A 24,159-nucleotide genomic window follows, 5' to 3' on the forward strand; every position below is an offset into this window, starting at 1 on the left:
CATATTAAGTCTTTTAATCAACAATATTATGTGGATACCTCTGGGAGATTCATTATTGGAGAGCTTTCTTTCAATAACTTTAAAAATTGAAATAACAATATACAGCTATGCTTTTTTTTTTTTTTAAATCATTTAGTGATTAAAAAAGCAAGCACTGAAAGAGAAACTTAGATATCTACAAATAACTAAGTTATTGCTAATTGCTATAATTTTGTTTTGTAGAATACCAAATGTGAGTAACTTTGTCTCTATTTAAGCTGTGCGGCTGCTGTTCAGGAGATGTGTGCTTTAAAACCTTTAATGCAGATTTGATATATCTTTGGGATACAGCAATTGTATGCTTTAAGCTGACTGAAATTCAGTCAGCTGCTGTGCCAGATGCTCAGCAGATTTAAATTGGCATATTTCAGTTCACTCCAATGTAAACTTTATGAAGTTACATCAGTGAATATCTGATTCACAGTTCCTGAAGGTCTCTTGTCACAGAAACAGAGGCTAGTGATAAATAAAAGTTAAAATTTTAGGAGCTGAATGTCCTTTCTGAAGTTGAAAGACACGGTATCCTTTGTGTCCCTAAATCACTCATGCCAAAGGACAGAAATGCTTCAGTAGTGAATTTTTCAAACACTTTTGCCCTGAATTTCCCATTCCCTGTTATTTTGCAGTTCTGAAATCTTTGTGGATGTGAATTAGGAAAGGTATCTTTAAAAGTTTGTGGTTTTGGTAGTTAAATTGATCTTGAATCACACTGTTACATGTTTTATTGTTGGGTTTTCTCGTTGTTGTTTTAAAACTCCATAAAATAGGCCCAGTTCTTTAATGGAAAAGCTCACTTTTATTCTTCAGTTGGAAGGTAAGCAATTTTTATGTGTAAATCATGTTGAAATGTGCTTATTCCATTTGGCTGGAGAAAATTATTTGTGGAATAATGGCTTCCTGAACTAGGAGGTTTTCAGAACTTAATTTTTGATTTCACTTTTTTCCTTATCCATTTTTGTGGTCAGGAAAAAGGCAAAAAGGTCATCATATTTAAATTGCACAGTATCTTGCAATCTTCTGGAACAGTAATTCGGGCAAATATTTGAGAAAAATATTATCCTGGAAGAGTGCTTCCTTGGAGCTCTGCTATTCAAAAGCCTACTTGAATATTCTTCACTGTGATGAATTCTTTAATACAAGTTGTCTCCAACTTTCTTGAGAAGAAAGCTCTTTATGTTTGGGTTTTTTTTTTTTTTAGGAAGTGTTGAAGAGTAACAAAGGAACAAAATTCTAATCCAAGTATGTTTACCATCAGAATTTGCAATGGCTGCTTGATATTTTAATAGTCTGCCTTGATTGCTGTATTCAGAAATCCTAAGCAGAACACTCTTGATTTCTGTTAGTGGCTTCTTCAGTGCCAAGCTGGTTGCCAGTGCTACTTTCTAGAGCAGAAAGGTTAAAACCGCCACTCTCTCACAGTGACATAAACGCATTACACTTATTCTTTAATGTTCATGCTTACTTCATTTTTCTTACTTCAGTGCCATGCTTTTATATATGCAAGGTCAGTCTTCTGAATTACAATTGGTATCAAGTCTGTTTAATTTGCATGTACTTTTATCGTGTTTCCCATAAACTTTCTAGCCTGTTGTGTCATAAAAAACGTTTTCTTATTCTAATCCTTCTTATGATATATTTCATAAGCCCAATGAATTCATATTGAGTCAACAGGAGGGCTAGGAATAAAATAAAAAACTGTATTTTATTTACAAGTTTTATAGTTTTGACAATTATTGAACCTGCACAAAATCAAAATTCCTTGCTTATTTTTTCAGGGGGAAAAAAAAGTATACATGAGATATGAGGCACATGAATTAGAAGAGGGATTTGAGAAGAGGGACGTCCATTTAGACATTTGCGCTATAGAGAATCTTTATGTAGATATTTCTTACAAATATCTACTTGCTTATACAGACTGGGACAGTTTCAACATTAGAGACTGAATAAAAAAGAAACAGAGTTGGTACTCCAGTGTTTTTAAGCAATTCCTATACCTCACTCTGTATACTGCTTTGCAGTTGTTTGTTCTTTTGTTCCACTGCCTTGTTTCAAAATCCATCTCTGTTACTTTCTCTCACATCATAGCTTCAAAGAGAACTGATGTTCCATTTAGTGAAAACAGTGACTTAGGAGTAGGTAACAAAGATTGTGTCTAAGTGACTATCAATGCAAAAGGCAGCCTAAAACCTTGAAATTTAGTACAGAGTTGGATCTGAAATATTTTGGTCATTTTGGATGTAGATTAAAAATGTATTTTTAATCTTAATAATGTATTTGAAGCTTTATTCCTTCACCTGCACTTATAACCAGAGAACTTATTTTTGGAAGGTGACTGGTGTTTTTTACAGAAAAACTCATATGAAAAGTTTTGCCATGCATAATTTCTACAATAGAAAAGGACACTGGTTTTATAGAAATATCAGGTACAAGACAACTATAAATTTATGAATTGTCATTATTTTTAAAGTTATGTATTAATGATTATAAAACATAATAGACTATAAATTAGATTTTTAAGTCAACCAGTAAATTTTTTTTCACATTTTGCATTCAGATTTCCCGTTGATTGCAGGAATAACAATAAGTAAACAAATTCTCCCAGACTTTTAACTGTGCAGCCTTTCATGTTTCATAGCTGGATTCAAGTCTTCTCTTCTTTCTTTCTTTCTTTATCAGATACTGTGGCAGCAGAGCTGACCTTTTAGACAATGTGTGTTCATTAAGGAGGAAAATTGCCTTCAGTTTCTCTTTCTGTGCCAATGTCTTAGCTGCTGTAGCTGAGGCAATAGCATAACAGAATGAGAACTTCCTTGACACTCCCAGTTGTCTCAGAATCAGTGAGGTTTAGGTAATAGACGCATCCCATACCATTAGAGAAGCAGACAGCTTTTGACTATGTTATGTGTACACTCTAGAAACGAGCAAATGAGTCTACAGGACTTTCTACGCAGGTTTCATTAGATTGCTTTCACAGCTCAAACTGGCTAAAGTAACATTACTAAATCATCTAGATTTTCCAGGGTACGTTCTCCTTCTTTACTGGAAATTTTGTTGAAGCAGCTTTTGAGGATTTTATAAATCTCTCTGGGCCTTCCGGCTGCCAGCTGCTAAAACCAACAAAGTAGCCCTATAATAAGCTGCCACATGCCCGTACTAGAAACATAAGTCATGTGTACTGTCCGTGAACTGTAAGTCTGGCAGAAAGTGCTAGACTCATTGTGCAAACATTACAGTCTCCAAGACTTGTACAGTAGATCTGGTACTTTTTATACTTTGGACATTTACAGGATTTTGAGAAGAAGCCTGGTAGTGTTGATGTGTACCTAATTGGTAAATACTGTGACTCCTACAGGAAATTTGGCAATATTGAAATCTTGCAAGGTGTAGACTCCATGGAGGTATATGATAGCTCTATGCATGCATACTTCTGAAGTCCCAACTTAAAGGGGAAAGATAGTCCATGTATTGCTAGAGATTTTTCAAACCCAATTGTTGAGGTGTGACTGTCAGTGTCACATGAAAAGTGATCACAGCTTGCCTTTTGTTTTGCACAGTTGTATGTACAGAAGTCTGGAAGCAGGAGCTGAAGTACACGGGCAATTGCAAATCATATTGTGTCCTTTTCAGCTCATTTGCCCTAGAAAAGCAAGAAAATAATTTAAAAATGGACATGTAAGACATAATATATTTCAAGTACCAAATTGTTCACCCAACTGTTAGTAATTTCAACAATGTCTGTATTTTTCTCTTAATTGCTGTTTATATTAGAGCTGTCTCAGCTTTGATTCATGAGCATTCTTTAAAAAACCCGTGCCAGATTTGGAACAGAATTTAGGATTTGTACTGTGCAAAAATGGGATTTCAAAATTCTCTCAGTAAACAATACTGTGGTTAAATTATAAACATTAAATTATTTGGTACTTCCTATTTTGGGACAGAGAATTTTAAATGTGTAGTTTATTAGGAGGAGTTTTGGGTGGTGGGATGGATGATAAATCTTGTTAAAGGGAGTCCTGAGATGAAAAGAACCTTCTAAATTTGTTTGCAATAGGTTTTTTAGGCTTTAATGTTTGTCTTTGCAAAGGCAAAGCTAGTCAGTTAACCCATAAATAGTACCACATTTGATTAGGAAACAAGCCGGAAACTGGAAATCGGAAAGAAGTGCAAGTGGGTCTTGTGCAGAGTATGTCATATTGCAGGTAAGAGGGCAGTTGAAAGGCAGGATGACAAGGCACATATTTTGATCAGTTTCAAAGATTTTGACCTCTCTCTCAAAAAGAAAAAGATGCTATAGCAGTCAGGCATTCTCTGTCAGCAGTTGGGTACTCTTTCACAGTAAGAAATGTTTGTTAGAAAAGCACCCCTCCATGTGCTTTCCATGAATGGAAATGTAGAATAGAAAAGAACAGAATTCGTTCCAGAACAGGACTAATTAGTTCTTAGAATAGAACTTTATTTTATTGTCAAATAAAGTAAGATCAAAGAACATTTTTTTTCTTATAGCAGAGGAGTAGGCATATGAACAGCTTTTATCCCTGACTTCAGATCACATGTACGTCTCTAGAAAAACATCAGTCTATTGGTGATGTATATGTAGGTATTATGGTGAATTTTATTATGTCTATTTTTCTTTTTAAAAAATATATACTACAATGATAACTTATTAATTTGTTTCTCCATCTCAGGAAGGACTGCCCCAAACCGAAGGATTTAACAAAATAATGTGATATTATAATCACCATTGCACCATTGTTTGTTCTGTTGTCTTTTTTCCCACTATATAGGAGACCACCCTCAGTGAGCAGCAGAATGCAGAGACCCTTGATAAGGGTAAGTGTGTTCGAAGTCCTATTGAGAACAGTGCTACTTTGAAAGTAAAGTCACACATATAAACAAATCCTTTCCTGCATAAATAATTGCTTTTCAGTATTTCAGCCTTTCAGTTTAGGAATCTCTGCCCTCTTATGTTCACAAAAAAAAAAAAAAAAATCATTTTTACATATTCTTATTAAATTACTGAGACTGCTTAAGTTCATCGAGATTTTGGACTGTTGAGGTTCACCAAATGCAATGAAATGTTTTATATACCAGAACAAAAAAATCGTCTTAAACCATATAATTTGTTTGTGCCTTGTTGTAAAATGAAAATTTGTTCCTTTATACTTACTCTGAGTTGTTTTTACAAGAAAGCAGTTATATTTTTTAGATGAAGTGCTTTTTTATGGTGTGCAATTTCTCTTGGTGCAGATATTGGATCTGATGGAAGTTGCTTTTCATATCACATTCTCACGATTACCTGTTACCTCACAGAAATCTTGCTTTTTCAGTATTTGTCCAGAGATATGTTAAGTTTTTGCAATTTCTGCTGTAAACCAGAAAATTTCTGGGTTTGTTTCTCTAGTCCAGTAAGCCAGCCTGTCTATCCCTCCTTACTGAAAACTGAGACAGGGAGCTTACTTCAATTTTGAACCATTTTGAAAGTTTTGTTTACAAGGAAGTGTTTTCTTGTGCTTTTTCATTTGCTTGGCTAGCAAACATTTTAATGTGTTTCTTATTGTGTTCTCCGAAAGAGCTAGCTCATGACTATAAAGAGCCAGATACAAAGCATCCAGATACTGAGTAAATGTTATTACCCAAAAGTTTGATGAGGGGCTTGATGCCATTTAAGCATTAAAGAGCCACTGCTTGAAAAATGATGAGCATTTACCAAAAGTAAGACAGAATTTGATGCTAAATTATCTTAACTGTATCTTTTCAGTTAAGAACATTACTTTTTCTAATAATGTTGGGGGCTTTATTATAGTACAGTATTTTCTTACCATGTAAATAGTTATTTTTGTGATAAACTGTTCTAATCAGTGCTCATTTGCTACTCTTTTCTCCTTTTTGGATTAACTATTCTAGTTTGTATGCTGCTGTGCTCTTAGTTGTTGATCTGGTTTTATTTGTCTTCTGGGTGTTTTTACAGTGCATGTTTTGTTATTATTTCTGTACTTCAATGTTTTCCCTTATTCATCAAGTTACTTTTTCCTCTTGGGCTTGACTGTAACATTAATCTTTGTTGCTTGAGTTCTAACTAGCATAAAATTCCTTAATTCAGATATGCTGTTCCCTTTTCTGAAGCTCCCTGCAGTGTTTAGCTTTATAATAAGCTTATATCCCTGTGTGTTTGATTAGGATTTGCATTTATTGAAGTCATTAATTATATAATAATTACAGAAAATTATTTGCTAAAATTGACTTCTGTATGTCAGTTTTAAAATACTATTTTATACTGAGCAGCTCTTAAGTTTTGCTTCAAATTTATTTATAATTTTATTCCATAAAGTGTATCTTCATTATATCACTCAATATTTGCAGTTTCATATAGCTGGAAATGGCATTTCTTGCATAGAACGTAAACAATAGTTAGAAGTTTGATTTGCTTTTCTCTTCTAATTGTATCCGGAAGCTCTGAACAGCACTATCTTTGAACTGCATAGATCAAAAAGCGTAAAATATGCTTTTTAATGACATTCTCACATGATTTTCATTACTTCCCATTACTTCTTCAAAGAGGATTGCAGAAACTTCGGCAATTTTGTTGACACTGATTTTGCTTTCCTTTAGCTGCACTGGAAGAGCTATCTTCCCTCTGACCCCAGCCTGCATACATAATCAACAGAAATGTTTATGTATTGACCGTTAAATAGGGTGCAGCATATATTCTGTTTGAAGGCTGCAGAGATCTACTGACCCTATTGATCCTGAAGAAGGTCTATTGATAATACTTATGTGCAGAATGAACAAAGAAGAGCTACACTGAAGCACAAGAAGATGACATTGGGCATAGTTCTGCTCTGGTGACCAGTCTCTTTTCAGCGGTGACCAGTGACAGGGATAAGGGGCAATGGGCACAAAGGGCAATGGGCACAAACTGAAACACAGGAAGTTCCATCTAAATATGAGGAAGAACTTCATTAGTTTGAAGGTGACGGAGCATTGGAATAGACTGCCCAGAGAAGTTGTGTAGTCTTTTTTTCTTTCTGGAGACATTCAAAACCAGTTATAGGTGAACCTGATTTAGCAGGGCAGTTGGACTAGATGATCTCCAGAGGTCCCTTCCAACCCAAACCATTCTGTAACCTGTGGCCCCTTCATCATTCTGCCTGTGATATGCACAGTTTTAAGCCAAGCGCTGTGTTTATTTCACTGGAGGCCTAAAACCTATGTTAACTGAAATCCAAGAAAAGCCTAGATTTTATAGCTTTTTAGGCAGTTTTCCCATAGTTTAAGGAAGAGAAAAAGGTCTTTGGTACATTTTCTTTTGTTACGTTTTCTTCAGTTCTTGTTGCAAACTAATTTAGAGCCACCTGTATCTGAAACTTAGTTATCCAGCACATCACTGTGTCTTGCTCATAATGAAATATTACAAAGCACATTTAAATATACATGAGGCATCTTTCTAATTAGCTTTCTCATTTGTTATACCTGGTCTGTTTGGATATTACTTCATCTTTGTCCTCAGCAAATATTCTGAATTAATGGCTGTTCATGTTTGAGTTGTTCTGTTCTTATATTCTCAGCTTTTTTGAGCTATTCTCAAAACTTGGGGGGTGGGGGAGGTGGGGCAGTTTAAACATCTTCAACAAGTATTTATATGAATTTCAGAGAGTAAAGGCAGTGGAAGTGACATTACAACACAACTTCAAAAATTATTAAATGATTGAAAAGTGTGTCTAGATTACATTTCTGTGTTTATATTTTGGCATGAATCTGACAGTAGTTCTGATTTTCCTACAAGAAAATTCATGTAATATAGTTCAAATCCATTTCTGTTTAAAAGTAGACTGATTTGTGTGACTAGCATCACAGGGAGTATTATCTTAAGTAGGGTAGATCTTTGTGTTCTCCACAGTTCTGTGCATTTTTTATTTTCTATTGATTTTAAAAATTTTGTGATACTGCCCTATCAGCTTTTCACTGAATAGGACCTTTCAACAAGGGGGTTGTATTTTCCTGTATGTAGATGATTTTAGGTTTGCAGAATTCTCATATATGTTTACCTAACATGCTAATATTAAAGGTTCTAGTGCACGGTTTAAAATGTGATAGTATATCGAGTCAGAGTATTTAAGCAGTTGCAGATGGAAACAACAAATATCTATACAATTGTTTCAGTTACCTTTTGAGCTTTTTAGGTTAGTGGGTTAGTTTTTATTTTTAAACTCTGAGACATATGGAAAATATCCTAGTAATTTATGATAATTTTTCAATATAAGAACAATACTACTTTAATGTGTGTATTGTCACTGTATTGGCTCTGTGTGTCTCCTTATCTCTGCAGAATTAAATGAGAATATCAGTTTTGATGCAAAACGAAAATTAGAAAGAGCTGATACCAATGCGAACATCCAGACAGAGGATAAATCAAAGGAAGAAACTGAGTCAGAAAGGACTTCTGTTTCCAGGGAAATGTGGATTAGTTTTGAAGACTTCTGTGTTTGTTTCCAGTAAGGAACAGAGGTTTTGGGTTTTATTCCATAAAATGGACAGTGTAACAGTGGTAAAATGCGAAAAGTGACTGTATAAAAACTGTGTCTTCTCAACACATCTTAGTTGTATAACTGTACTGCCTCTCAGGGTAGTCCCGAAGCTTCTTTTCTGAACAGACTTACTGTCCCTGTTGACAGTGAGTCTGTACGTGCAGACCCACACCGTGTCTTGGGAGAACACAACTACCAGCTTCATAAAGCATATGCTAGACTGTAATGTGAGTGGAAGTTGGGAGGTTGTGGAGTGTGCAGCTATTAGGGTGCTCACATACCTGTAATGGTTTAAGCTGAGCTGGTAAATCAGAATCACACAGCTGTTCACTCACTTTCCCTCTTCTTGCCCCCTACTCCTGGCATGAAGGGGAGGAGAAACCAAAGAATGCAAACCCCATGGGTTGAGATAAGAGCCGTTCAATAAGCAAAGTATAATATAAAACTGCTACTACTACTAATAATAATGATTATAAGGGAAATAACAAGGGGAGAGAATATAAAACTAAAAAGGGAAAGGAAAGAAAACAAAGCAATAAACACAAGTGATGAGCAATTCAATTGCTCACCACCCACTGACAGACACCCAACCCTACCTGAGCAGTGATCTGGGCCTTGTGAGCAACTCCCCCCAGTTTATATACTGGGCATGACGTGCTGCTGTATGGGGTACCCGTTTGGGTCAGGTGTCCTGTCTCTGCTCCGTCCTGGCTTCCTGTGCCCCTCCTTGCTGACAGAGCAGGAGAGACTGAAAAGGCCGTGACTGGGGTAAGCGTTACTCAGCAACAACTAAAACACTGATGTGTTATCAGCATTGTTCTCAGACTAAAGCCAAGACACATCACTGCACCAGCTACCAGGAATGAGAAAAATAACTGTTACAGCTGAGCCCAGGACTATAAACAAGCCATCAACCACTGGGCAAATATATCTTCATCTGAACAACACAATTCTAAGGCAAAAAAATCTTGTTGAAATCATGTATTGCCATCAGTATAGCTGAGCTTGATCAACTAGGTACTTACTTTTCAGTGTAATTCCAAGGCACTTATACTTCAGCAAAAATAAAAAAGCTAGTGTAGTTATAGCATTAATACCTTAAGTTACTGTCTTTCAGATTTAAGAAGTCTTGTGCAATATAAATCCTTCAGAGGATCTGACATTGTTAAGGAGAGTAATTTTATCAGAGGAAAAAAAATTCACCTTTTTTTCTTTTCATTTGAATTTGTAACTGAGACTTCTTTGAAGCTTTTACTTTCACAAGTTTTCTTGAGCAGATATTAAACCCTGTTCCCTTTATTAGGAGGAATGTCTAACTTTTATGCCAGCCAGCACTACAGGAACTTTAGGAGTAAAAGATCATAGATCACTTTAGACCTTGTTAAGGTTTGCCTGAATACTTTTAGGAAGCCCCAGGTCCAGGAAGATAGGGCCTTCAGAAAAAAACATCACAATCAAAGTAATTTTCTTTCAAAGTCTTGCTCACATTGTCATACAGAGAGTGTAAAAGATTATTTTTTTTAACTTGTTAGCCAAATGTTAAAGTACTGTTGACCTTTTGTAGACCACTAATATTAAGGTATAGAACATTCATCAGTTTGTTATTCCTGTCACTAAATGGGTGAGAGTTTACTTATTTTCACAGTAAACTGATAAAGTAGCTGTTAACAAAATACCTTGATTGACCTTTGAAGAATTTATTACTCAAAAGAAATTAGGCACCTAAGATTTTCACTTTACCAGTCAATTCTGTTGAAAGCATTTTCTTCTCTGACATGTCTACATCTCAGACACAGTGAAAATGGGATGAATGTCCAGAGTTCCTATTAACTTTAAGAAATCAGGAAAATTTGAGTTGTAGGAATTGATATGTCAGCAATAGATAAGGATCCCCATGAATTTTCTGAGAACTCAAAACATTTATTTTACATAAAACTTTGGAGTTAATATCTGATTCTGTCAATTCGAGCTAAAGTCCTTTATATTGCCTTTGGTTTAATCAAGGTTAGAAAGAATCGTTGTCAGGATCTAAGGAGCTTTCTGAAGGTGTGCAAACACTACAGAATTATAAAAAAACAATAATAAACTGTGCAAAATTGTTCTTCCTTACAGTGGTGCTTTACAATAATTTTTAGATAGGCATGGGAGTTTTAGTGTAGTATTAGCTTATTACCATTTATAGCTCCAAAGAGAACAAATTAGTGGCCTGACCTCCAATGGAAAACTGTAGAAATGCAGCAAAGATAGAAATTAGTGTCAGCTGCTTTCTCGGGAAATGAATTGTGTTCATCTTTTATGAAACTAAAAACGCTGAATTATTTTTGTGAAATAGCTGGGAGTATGATTTATGAAAGTAAAATTTGTATCTTGTGCTCTGAAATATACATTTAGCTGAAAAAGATCATTTATACTATTTTCCTACAAGTATTTTGATTTCATTTTCTCCCTAGAAAGCTGTATGTTTTCCACAAGCCACATACGTATGCTTATAACTACCTGAAGACGGATTTTAAGGTATTTGACTGTATTGAGTTTTTATGTGCTTTTTTATCTTTAACAGTGTTACATAATTAATACATATATGATGAATGGTATTAGTAGACCACATAGAACTGCTGTTACTGAAAAAGTAATAATGCATTAATATTACTATAGTCAATACAAAGATAATGGTTTCTGGAAAATATCCAGAAGTATTTAATTGTGTTTAAGACAAGAAAAAATGCCATGGAATGCTATTGTACAATAATAAAAAACTGAATATGTTAGTCATGCAAATTGTTAGTGAGAGTATAGATTACAGTGAATCAGATCTCCATCCTCTCATTATCTTGATTTAAATCTACATTATAACACTGTAGAGACTAAATTAAATGTAATGATGATTCAGCTGCAGAATCTGTCCTTCAGTTCTCCTTCATCTTTACCTGTCACCTAAAATCCGAATTGCAAGTCTTCATAGCAGAGACCTCCATTTTTTCTTTACATGCTAAGACCGTTAGCGATTTAAAAGATTCTCTTGCCGGGATTAGAAATACCCCTTAGTTACATGGAAATTATTGTATTTCTTTAAACCTGCCATTAGGTCATATTATCAGAAGGTTATTCAACATGCTTGAATATCTTGTTCCTGCTGTAGTTTCATACTGTAACTGAAGTGTAATTGTAGAGTACTGAAACACAAACTCCAGGCATGAACTTCATGTAAAATGAATTTATGTAAAATCCTGTACTGAGAAGGTTATACATGGATTATGATTCAGAATTGTAGTATACCTGTAATTTCTCACCTCTCTGTATTTGTAATCACATCACAAGAAATTTTCCCGATCACTGTACAATAACTTGCACAAGCCATAATCAGCATCATGATTACATAACCCTGTGTGTGCTATTGTGCTAAAGCGCTAACTCTTGGTTGTAAAACCATTCTATTTTTTTTTACATTGATACAAATGAGGTGTTTACACTGTTAACTAAATTCTGTATCAGACTTATAAGAGAGCACTTTTATATTACGCTATGAAAATAATAGTAGTGGTATTCCAGGATCAAATCCAAAAATTTAGTGATATGACTCTGGAGAATGTAGAAAAACAGGTATTAAAACTGATTGGAAGTCAAGAAGCTCAGTGACCTTCAAATTTTGAAGACTTCCTGGAAACCATTCTATAGCTTCTGATATTGGCATAGGAATTATGTATTAAAGTTGAGAGTAAAAAATACTGCCTACAGTATTTTTGTAAAGAAAAAAAAATGAGGCAGACTTAGTCGTGTTACAAATTAAAGGAGTGCTTCTTTCAAGCTACTGTAGTTAATTAGAATCAGAAAGTTTCAGCACAAAAGAAGATTTTTGGTCTTCCATTGAACGTTTTTTGGCAAGAAGAACTACTAAACTGAGGTACATATGAAGAATATAAATTAAAAGTAGATAATATTCTCATTCAAGAAACTTTTCTCTTTCCTTTTATCTATCTCTTAACTGAATAATATTATACATGGAGCAAGAGGCTCTGGGTTTAAATGACACATCTGAAATTATAGGAAGTAATGACAGTTAATTACTTACTTCCCATACCATAGGTAGGGTCACAATATCCAAAATCTTAGTCCTATTTAGTATAAGACCACGCAGACAGCATTCAGTGAAAATGAAAGATGAAGAAATGTCTGGTTTTCTGTGCAGTTTTCTGATGACCGAGTCTTCTATTACTTACTTGTGGACAGTCTGATGCCCATTGAAATCCTGGTTAGCTTTTCTGCATTAGTACACTGGTACGATACTGGAGGTAAGTTCAACACAGAAAAGTGCATGTTAATGTTGTGTTTTCCCATTCATGAATGTCTGTGCTGTTGTGTTTGCCTGTGATGTATTTTGGCACAGATTGAGAGTTGTGTTTTTTTCATATTGATGATGAATATTTTCTTGAAAGGATCCCTTCCTTTACTCTTTACTACAACTTCCTGTGAGCTTTTAATCAGTGTATTTCTGGTATGGATTTTCTTGTGTTTCTTAGGGTTTCTGTTTCTACAGATAACACTCTTGCAAGCTACTTTATGTCTTAGCTGATCAAGAGGCAATAAAGCCAACAATACGATGAAAGTTTATTTTTCAAGTGATTTTTAAACTGAAGCACTTAAGTATGTTTATTTTAAGCCCTTAACTATACAGCTGGCTTATTTGAAGATACAATAGCTTGGATGGTTTAAGTAAAAATCACTTGTATTTTATGAAGATAACAGAATGTCACTCAGAAAAGGTAGTGCATGTCATGACAGTTGGCCTAAGTTACTCAGATATTTAGACATTGAGTGTGGACATAATCTTCATGCATCTAGAGTAGAGCAGATAGAAACATAAGAAAGGTAAAAAAAAACCAAACTGACCATACCATTAAAATAAACTATAATATAAATACAAGCTTTGTATGGCTGTTTGCTTCCTTTACACATGGACAGAATGGATTTTTATATAGTTTTAGAGTGGCCTAAAGTGACTTGGAAGATGCCTGGTGTACACATCCTCCTGACGCATTCTTTTACCCATTATTTTCTAGTAAATAGTACAAATAAGCCATATTCTGTACCACCTGTGCATTTTAAATCACTGTCTCTTTTATCTGAGTTATCAAAGCCTAAATGAAGACATCAATGAATGTGAAGTAGTTACAGACTCTGCATAAGTGGATTTGTCATAATTTTGCTGTTATTCCCATACAGTTGTGTGTGGGTTTTGTTGTTTTATTTTGGGAGTTTTTGTTTTGTTCTGTTTTTTGGATTTTTTTCTTTCTTAATCTAGGTACTAAACGAGAATCCTCTAGTATTTCAAAGGGTGTGCTGACAATTGAACGTTTCTCTTGGAAATGCGTGGCTCCTGGAGAACTTCTGTTAAAGATGCATACATCTGCAACCAAAGCTACTGTATTAAATCTTCCTATTGGGTATGTGTGAGGATTCATTTCTGCCCTAATGCTTTAATCTTCAGGGTTGAGATGATTTTTTTACTTTACACCGTTATTAAGGGTTCATTTCCTAAAACATAAGTTTTTGGAATATCAAAGTGATTGATAGGTAGGATTTGGTAAGACTGCAAATTTTCTATGAGTTTGAAATAACTACCAAAACCTTTTAAAGGATTTTTGAATTCTTTACTCTTAAATATGAGCGTTTAGTAAGAAAGATCACACTGACTTGCTAAAAGTTACACTAAAATATAAATTTCTACTTAAATGTGCTTCTGACTAGAATTCTTTTTAGATGTTCCCTGAGTACCAACAAAAAGAATTAAAATTTTTGGTGGAACTGTAAAAGCGTGATGATATCATATGAGGTTTCATAGTTTTTTGTGAAACAAGGTATACGATACATAACAGGAGAAATTCGGAGGTTATCCATGAAGGCTTGCATATCTTACTTCATGTTCACATAGCGCTTAATACAATTTATTTCTTTTTGCATGTAACTCTAGTATTCAGTGTAGAGCATTGACTGTTTAAATAAAGAAATAGATAAAAGGCAAGAGTCCTTGATATTTGTTAGTTTCTGGAAATGCTTCCAGTGAAACAAGGAAGATGACATTGTCATATCCTGCCGTAAGCATAAAGTTGCTGACTAATTCATTGAGGCCTTCTACTTTTCCAAAAATAGAGAATCACCAGTTTAATCTCAAGGAGATGAGACAAAAATGTATGGTGGTTTTTTTTTTTAATCAAGTAAGGTTTCAAATAAGCAGTCGTAGAAAGAAAACACCACAATAATATCAGGTTGATATTAGAGATCTTTCATAGTACTCTCTATTTGTTTTTATTTAGAATAAAGGTGGAAAAATTATCATTGTGTTTGTTTATTAGTTCTGCCACTACATGTATTATCTTAGTGTATTTTCCAGAGTTGCTTATCTCTGTCCTGTATGGAAAGCAAAACATACATTTTTTTGCACCTGCGAATTTCAAAGCTACCAGAGATACAGGCAGCTCAAATTGATGGGCTTCTCACCTTTTATTCTCCCTACTCCAGCCAGAGCCAGCAGGCTTTCAGAAAGTTTTAATTTGCAGCAGGTGTGGGAGACAGATGGGCTTATTGACTGCTTCCCCAGTTAATTCCAAATGAGAAATTACTTGCTAAGCTGGGAAGGCACTTTCTTTCCTCTGTCTGTCGGAGGCCAGGGGGCATTTCAAATTTTGCTTGCAAGAAGATGCAATTTTAAAAGCGTGGGTGTATGTGTGGAGAGGTAACTCTCCTTTCTTCCTCTCACTGCTGGATCTCTGGTTAACAGTTTGAAGCTGTGACCAACTAGATGCTGTTCTGACAAAGACCATGGAGCTTCACTTTTTGATATCAGCAAGCTCCTCAAGTGTTTCAGTGGGACTGCAGGACATTGTTCACTCAAAAGAAAAGCATGAACTCCAAGTGTTGTATAACTATAGTTAGGAATGGTTTCTTTTATGATTGGAATCTGTTATAGGATATGAACAGGCAAACAAGGTTGAGCTGAGTGTATTGCAGCAAGACATACTGAATTTCTGTTGCTTGCTACATTAGGAGTTAACAGTTGTGTGGTTTGACCCACAGTTGCTACATAAAATGGTCCATAAAGGTAATGTTCATCTAGCCTGACACGATTATGCATTAACTTTTCCTGGCTTTATCAATGCAAACATGGAAATTATGATCTAAGTAATGTATGACCAGAACACTTCTTTAAGCTTTCTAAAAGTAGATACATTTTTAAGTATGGCTAACTATAATCCTGACCAGAAAAGCTTTGATTTTTGTATCCATCTGAAATAGTGAAGCTACCTATTTTGCTATAGAAAATACAAATAAACCCTGAACTAATAAACTAAGAATAAAATAGTAGTGTCTTCTCTGCTTGCATACCTACTTCTGTGTTTGGAGGTCCTTGAGAAACAAAGAGTTAGAAATGCAGGATTTGAAGAGCCAGACATCTGGGAAAGGATTTAATTTTTACCAAATGTATGAAAAGAAAAGCTTAAGTGCTGTGATTTTATCTTTTTTTTTTTTTTTTTTAATTAAGGTGCTTTATGTTTGTTTTTTTGTTTGTTTTTGCTGGAGTGTAGGCGACATATATTGCTCTTCACAGTAAGTTCTCCCATAGGGTACCATATTCACCTGTGTAGCATGGTGCCATGTGTATTTGGAGAAGAGGATACTGTGATACCATGTCTTGAAAAGGTATGCATGACCAGACTAGTCAAGCATTTTGATAATAGTGTTTTTGACTATTATTTAGTTTTAAAGTGAAGTACTCTTTGATCTTCATTTATAGTTGCTATATTTTAATGTTATACTATTAATTTCAATATGAAATGGGTGAGCACATTAAAGTAATTTGTTTTACAGTACAGTGGGCACTGAGATGGTTATTGCAACAACTGTCTTATAGAAATATGTAAGTATTGGGTAGTATTCCGGTTACATTGAACAGCAGCATAAAATGGAACGTTAAAAGTACTCTTTTACATGAAATACATGTCAGAGGTAGCGTATAAGCTCTCTTTTTGAGGCATGTGGTAAAAGTGTTAAAATACTTGTACAGATATTAATTAATAATAAAAAAATACCCACCTAGGAAAATAAACTGTCACACCAGTATAGTTTGTTTCGTCCCATGAGATCACGTATTACTCACTGCATGCCATAGCAGCTTTTGTATCTAAAATGAACTATTGCTTCAGACGTCTTTTCATAGCTGAGATGAGAGGCCCAGGGGAGTAATTACTGTAGCTTTTGTTCTTTGTTGCCTACAATCCGGGCAGATATCACTGTCATCCATATTTTCAAGATTTCTTTGGCAAGCAGTAGCCCCAAGTACATGTCATGGGCACTGAGAGGAAGAAGTATAGCTTCTAGAGCACAGTTGTGCAAAACTAGTTTGAAAGGTGAACGTTACACAAATTCACATAGCAGTGTAGATTCAGGGTCCTAATAATAGGACATTAAAGCAGCTTGTGCAAATTTATTGCAGCAAAGAATTTTAAATATAAGAAGTTTGGCCATTAAAAACATCTTCTGGCTGTACTATCCCCTTGTCTTCAGGTTGTGAATGAAAAGCTATTCCTCATCAAGACAATAACGCATAATTTTATCTTCAGGTCTACTCTGCACTTTTGAAAACAGCAGTTTTTCTGTAGAGTATCATTTACAGGGAAGTGTCCACATTCCTGCACAGAAATCCTGATGAAGATTAATGGTGTCTTAGGCAGCATCTATTTGGACATTGTTTTCAGTGGGATACAAATACACATCTGTCCTCTTATAATAGAAGAGGTGCTGCGTATTTCAGCTAATATGACTCTTCTTATCACTGCAGTAAAAAGTGTCTATATGCATTTTGATTTTTATTGAGTGTCCTAGGGCTAATGGTACAGGAAAAATAAAATCCTTAGCAGGTATATGTTACAGTGCCTGTTACAGTGTTGTAATGTTTTTATTTCTATAGCTAAAGTCCATGAAATTTTTGTATGCTTTTGAATACCAGAGACCCAATTGATTTTTATAGTTTAAAAATTTAACAACAATTGCATTACTTAAGTACTTCATCACAGAAAAAATGCTTGTATGCTGTCACAGCCTTAAAGCAATTTTCTAACGATGGCTGGTTTTATTCTCTCTCCAGGAGAGCTACCGGTTTATAGAACAGGCTACAGCTATCCTGAAAGCTATTGGAAATGTGATAAATAATTTCAGCAGTAAGCCTGAGCTTTCTAAATCCTTGAAGGAGTTAGAACTAACTCACTGTCCTCCTAGCGTCCATGGTACTGGAATGGCTGAAGAACACTTCAAGGTGAACAATTTTAATAAACACATATCTAAAGGCTACAGAGGCAACATTACAGCTTAACATTGTTATCCTCTTCAAACGAATAGCTATGCTTTTAAAAAAGGATCTCCTGTGTGCTCCAAATGTGGCATTCTTTACTAAGTTTGAGATCTTCAGGACAGTGAGAATGGCATGCAGCAATCTCACTGCCCTGGACTTCAAGAGAGCAGACTTTTTCCATGCGATATAGCCCTAGAGGGCAGGTTGGCCTAAGACTGCTGGTTGATATTCCAGGATCACCTGCTCCAAGCTCAGGAGTGTTGTGTCCTGACTAGAAGGAAGTGTGGCAGGAGGGCCAGGAGGTCTCCATGGATGGGTAAGGAGCTGATGAGGAAACTTGGAAAGGAAAAAAAAAAGCTTATAAAAGGTGGAAGCAAGGACAAGCGGCTTGGGAAGATGCTGCCTGGGAACCTAGGATGCTGTCTGGGAAGCTAAGGACCAGGTCAGGAAAGCTAAGGCCCAGTTAGAATTAAATCTGGGGAGGGATGTGAAAGGTAACAGAAAGGGCTTCTATAGGTATGTAGTAAACAAAAGACAGACTAGGGATAATGTAGTCTCCAGAAGCTATCAGGAGAACTGGCTACCCTGGATTTGGAGAAGGCTGAGGTTCTCAATGATTTCTTTGCCTAAGTCTTCACCAGCAAGTGCTCAGACCACACTGCCCAAGACTTGGAAGGCAGATGCAGGGACTGTGAGAATGAAGACAGGCCCACTGTAGAAGAGGATCAGGTTCGAGACCATCTTAAAAACATGAATGTACACAAGACCGCGTGGCCTAGTGAAATCCATCCACATGTCCTGAAGGAGCTGGCGAATGAACTTACTGATCTACTGTCCATCATATTTGAAAAATCATGGCAGTCAGGTGAAGTTCCCGACGACTTGAAAAAGGGAAATATAACCCCCATTTTCAAGAAGGGGAATACAAAAGAAGGAAGATCCAGGGAACTATAGACAGACCAGTCAGTCTCACCTTCGTGCCTGGCAAAATCTTGGAGCAGATTCTCCTGAAAGGCATGCTAAGGCACATGAAAAACAACAAGGTGCTTGGTGACAGCCAGCATGGCTTCACTAAGGGCAACTCCTGCCTGACCAATTTGGTGGCCTTCTGTGATGGAGCTACAGAATTGATGGACAGGGGTAGAGCAGTTGATGTCATCTACCCGGACTTATGCAAAGCATTTAACACTGTCCCGCATGACATCCTTGTCTCTAGATAGGAGAGACATCGATTTGATAGATGGAGCACTCAGTGGATAAAGAACTGGCTAGATGGCCACATGCAAAGAGTTGTGGTCAGCAGCTCAACGTCCAGCTGGAGACCGGTAACAAGTGGTGTCCCTCAGGTCTTGTTCAACATCTTTGTCAGTGTCATGGACAGTGGGATTGAGTGTGCCCTCAGCAAGTTTGCCAACGACACTAAGTTATGTGGCTCAGTTGATACTCTGGAGGGAAGGGATGGGATCCAGAGGGACCTTGACATGCTTGTGAGGTGGGCCAATGCCAGCCTCATGAAGTTCAACCAAGCCAATGCAAGGTCATACACCTGGGTCTGTGCAATCCTATGCACAGCTACAAGGTGTCTAGAAAAGAGATTCAGAGCAGCCCTGCAGAGGACTTGGGGGCATTGGTCGATGGGAAACTTAATATGAGCCAGCAGTGTGAGCTCACAGCCCAGAAAGCCAACCGTATCCTGGGCTGCATCAAAAGGAGCATGACCAGCAGGTCGAAGGAGGTGATCCTGCCCCTCTACTCTGCTCTCGTGAGACCTCACTTGAAGTACTGTGTACCGTTCTGGTGTCCTCAGCATAAGAAGGACTTGAAGCTGTTGGAGCAACAGGATCCATTGCAGGATGGTTGGAACTAGATGATCTTTAAGTTCCCTTCCAACCCAAACCATTCCATGAAAATACAGATTTTAAACATATGTGCTCATATGAAATATGTGTAAAACTTAGGGACATTATGATAAATTCAGTAGGTGTGAATATACATATCTCTTCCTCTCTCCATCTCTAAGAAGACTAAGTATAGTTACAAAGGAATAAAAAAACCCCATAAATTAGGTAAATGAGAGGCACTGTGCCAGCAGAGGTTCAAGAATAAGAATATCAAAATTACCTATCTACTATAAACAGTGAAAATTATTCTGGATGTAAGAATATACTAAAGTAGATCTTTTCTTTGCCATTCTCAAGTCTGTCAAAATAAAGGAAGTGTTTATTAATATTAAAAAATATGATTTAGGAGAAAACATTTCCAAAAGCAGAAAAATCCAAAAGGACAATTAAAGACAAAAATTGTCTTTCCAGTAATTTGTTACTGTTCTTTAATTCAAGTTATGAAACAAGGTCTGAAAAACGTACTCTTAAAATTTCCATCTATTGGAAGAAGAAAAGACACTGGTTTTCTGCTCTTTAAAGATCAATATATCCAGAATAAAAATAGAGCCGTCTGTTTAGTCACATAAACAGGACAACAAATCTTCCTCATGACCATCAATATATTTCTACTTTTCCCTGTGGTGCCACCTCCTAATTCAGTAAGCATGGTCTCCGTTCTGAAATCTTTAATCAGTATGCCGGCGTCATGATGGTGATTATAGTGTGTTCTTCTGTGCTCTGGTATGAGACCATCAACTCACTTCACAAAAACTAAGATATTTTTGGATGATAAAAACTTATGCTGTGGAATCAGTCCTATATTTAATAAGCTGGGCATGAAACTGGTTTTCTCTTGATTGCTGTCTTGAAGCATTACAGTTCTGCAGTTGGAACTATTTTTCAGATACTGCATTTGTTATAGTAGAAAGTAGTATATTTGTTATATGTAGGAAGACTTAGTTTTTTCATTGGAAAAAAGGTTAAGAATTTTTTTAAATAATGAGAAACAATATAAATCAGCTTTTAAAAATGAATCATTCTTTGAATGCTTTTCCTCTTTTTGATTTTAGGTTTTCAATAGTGTATTTTGGTATTTGATCAAAAATGTATTAGGCAAGAAGGCTTCCTACAGCTGTAAATTCGCCTTCAGGTCCTTCACTCTGGATTTTGAAAACACTGAGGTTTCTGAAGATGACATTGTGTCTTCAGGTACTGTGTTGGTATTGCTAATCACTTCAAATATATAAAATTGCCCTTTGTCTTCCTTTACTTGCAGTTGTCTGTATGGACAAGCACTAACAAGCATCTCTACAGATGCTCTTTTTACCTGATGTACTACGCATCATGGGTTTTGTTCAAATTACCTGCTGAAAAGACCTTACATACATATATTGTTCACAAAATGAGAGTGAAGAAAGACTCAAATTAGTGCCTTTGAAAGTGCAACTATTTCTTGGTGATAGGCTGAGGGATTTTGTTTGTTTGACGGGTATTTTGGATTTTGCTTGCTTGCTTGTTTGTTAGCTTGCTTTTTAAGCCTATTATTTGGCAATAATCATGTTCGCTAGCTAGTTAGCTGGCTAGTCACATACACAGTGAGAAACTAGCTACAGCACCATCAACCTCTTCTCTGGCCTGTGACTAAGGTATGCAGTATATCCAAAGGTACTGTGGGAGGAGTTACTGGAAGGTCAGATTTGTTATAAGTAGGCATAATTCTCATCCCACAGGTTCTTTGCCTCATTTTGCATGCAGGCTGGAGACGTAAGCATTTAGAATTAAATTTCCCTGGCATCCAAATACATAGCTCTTTTCCATTTTAAGAGTGTTATTTTGCAGTTTAAGTAACTTTTTAGTCTATTAATAGCTATTAATATTTTAATTTATTAATAGAAGTTTTCTGTATATGATTTTATGTTATTACAGGAGAAGACTTTGCCTGAAAAATTGGCAGGAAGGTGCATCATCACCATTCAAAGTCCATTCAGGGTGCTGAAGCTTTTCCTTCTGCCATTATGAACTTACAGTATAAAGTCTTTCTCCTTGATCTGTCAGAATGATGCTAATTTCATTAATCCAATTTTTCAAAAAATGAGTATAGAAAGCTTCATTAAAATTTACACAAATAGCTTTACTGACAAAATGATGTAATACTCTTGTTTCTTCTGAAAGCACATATACTTGTATCTTACTCTTTAATGGGTACTTTCTTCCAAATCCCCTCTTTTCTGAAGGCTGTTTGTCTGTGAGACATTGGAGATAAAGGATCAGCCAGAATGATTGCAGAACTCATTGTATTTTTCACAGAATTATATCCTATGGCAAGGGTATAAGGGTCAGCATGTTGACATTTGTCACACCACTGGACATCCCCAGCACCAGTCACATTTTTCAAGATGATTGTGCTACTGATTTGTGTGTTCCCCACAAAGACCTTAAATACTTGTCAGCAATTGAAGGAAAGACATTATTTAATTAGATTTGAATAATTAGCACATTTGACAAGTTGTAGCAAGCACCTCATGTATATTACTGCATTATGAGATCCACTGTGGCAGAATATTTTTCAGAATTTGAGGAATGAATCAAAAAGGTGGAATAAATACATGAAGGAGGAAGGTTCTGTTTCAGTTTGATTTCCTCCAGTGTCCAGTATCTCTTTTTAATTTAGTTGCTTTTCCAGACTTAAAAAAATCTTATAAGAGATTCCTGTCAAATGGAACTGTGATTTTTTTTTTTCCTTTGGCTTTATTGACCTTAGATGTATGTTTTGCCCTACTTAATAAAGGTTGCGTTTGAATAAATGTATGCTTTTGTTCAGGTCGAATCACTGAACTCTAAAGAAATAGAGACAGCTGCATTCAAAACAGCATAAATCAAGTGAAGTGTCAAGAAAAAAATAGGTAGATAGCAGGTAAAAACAGCTTAAAAATGCATTATAAGGAAAGCCTTTAAGGACTGGCATCACCTGATTTGCCTGGCCTGTGTTAGTACTGATGCATTGTGAGGTTAGTTGCTGAGATCTTGTTAAGACGTGAATTATAACCCTTTGGGACTTAAGAGTCATCAGATTGCTGTAACAGATGATTGAAATCTTGTTGTTTATGTCTGAGAGTATATTAGGTCAAATTGAGTGTTTCATGAAATGCCAGCTTGATTTTATATTAGCATATTCATTTTACACTGTGTGCTTCTCAAGATTTACTAAGGGCAAGGATATTGTGATGTACTTCAGTTAGGAATCATGCCTGGTAGAATTTCTGAGAAACCACTCCAAAGATTGTATAATCACCTTTATTTGTCTGCCAAATACCATCCATCCAATGAAGTAATTATTAGCACATGAACCATGAGAAGCAAGTGGAATACCATGCCTTGTGAACACATGACAAAAAGATGGAAGTTTCTGAAGCTGGGTGCTTCTCCATGGCATGGGTCTTCTATGGTCTTCTGGGAAGAGAGTAGATAAAGGGACCCTGCAAAACTTTGGGCAGTCATGAGATGCTGAATTTACGGATGTATGTGATGCTTTCTGGGAAAGAAAGCATGTACAGTATGGACCTACACAGTGAGCCAACTCAGTTTATTAACTTGTTGAAGGTCTCTGGCAGTGATTTTTAAAGAGTCTCAGGCACTTGACAGTCATTTAAGCACAATTCAAAGGGTACATTTCTTTCTCATGGATAAATTCCAACTTTGAAGTCGGAAGCAGAGTGACTTTTGTGTGCACTTCTGCTAAAACCTTCTTTAATGTTAGCTAGAAGTCAAGCTGTGAGCTCTTAAGCTTGTTTTATCTGTGTAAACCATATTTGATAATTCCTATTCCTGCCCTCTTGTTTTCCAGAACAAACTTGTCTTTCTTCCAGAAATGTAGGTTAAGAGCAGTGATGATATAGTTGGTTTGTGTGACTGGAGAGATAATTCTGGATATTTGTTTCTTGCACTTTGTAGTTGAACTTGAGTTCCAGTTAAGGGTGAGGGAAAGTTTGCCATTGTTTGGTTGAATAGTTAAAGTCCCTCTCCAGTATATGCAAAATAGATCTTTCTGGGGAAAAAAAGCATGATGTTACTTTGCCGACAACAGATTCATCCACACTGTTACAAGTAAACTGCAGCTGATTTTATTGTGAACAAAGTCTTGCTAGGCTGCTTTGAGAACTTCGGGTTTATTATTAGCAGGGTATCTTCTGTTTAATGAGTAAGAAATGCCAATAAAAAAATATTTGAAGAATAGGTTTTCAGTCATAATGTCAAATTTGAAGCATCTTCTAGTATTATATAGATCATATATTCATATATATTTATATATTATATAAATATATATTCATATATATATGAAGATATCTTTTAGTATATCTTCATATATATT

At 35.8% G+C, this 24,159-nt stretch overlaps 1 protein-coding gene across 1 annotated transcript in view; it reads left to right on the forward strand.

Annotated features, from left to right (window-relative positions):
* Positions 1–24,159, forward strand: part of ADGB (androglobin) — a 104,200-nt gene that overhangs the window by 42,078 nt on the left and 37,963 nt on the right. The window contains exons 14-21 of the mRNA XM_065680511.1: positions 4,824–4,869; positions 8,366–8,531; positions 11,015–11,078; positions 12,751–12,853; positions 13,864–14,005; positions 16,145–16,259; positions 17,704–17,871; positions 20,861–20,999. Of these exons, the coding sequence (XP_065536583.1) occupies positions 4,824–4,869; positions 8,366–8,531; positions 11,015–11,078; positions 12,751–12,853; positions 13,864–14,005; positions 16,145–16,259; positions 17,704–17,871; positions 20,861–20,999 (943 nt within the window). The remainder of the gene's footprint in view (positions 1–4,823; positions 4,870–8,365; positions 8,532–11,014; positions 11,079–12,750; positions 12,854–13,863; positions 14,006–16,144; positions 16,260–17,703; positions 17,872–20,860; positions 21,000–24,159) is intronic.

The sequence above is a fragment of the Lathamus discolor genome, chromosome 5 (assembly GCF_037157495.1).
Source record: "Lathamus discolor isolate bLatDis1 chromosome 5, bLatDis1.hap1, whole genome shotgun sequence".
Taxonomy (NCBI): domain Eukaryota; kingdom Metazoa; phylum Chordata; class Aves; order Psittaciformes; family Psittacidae; genus Lathamus; species Lathamus discolor.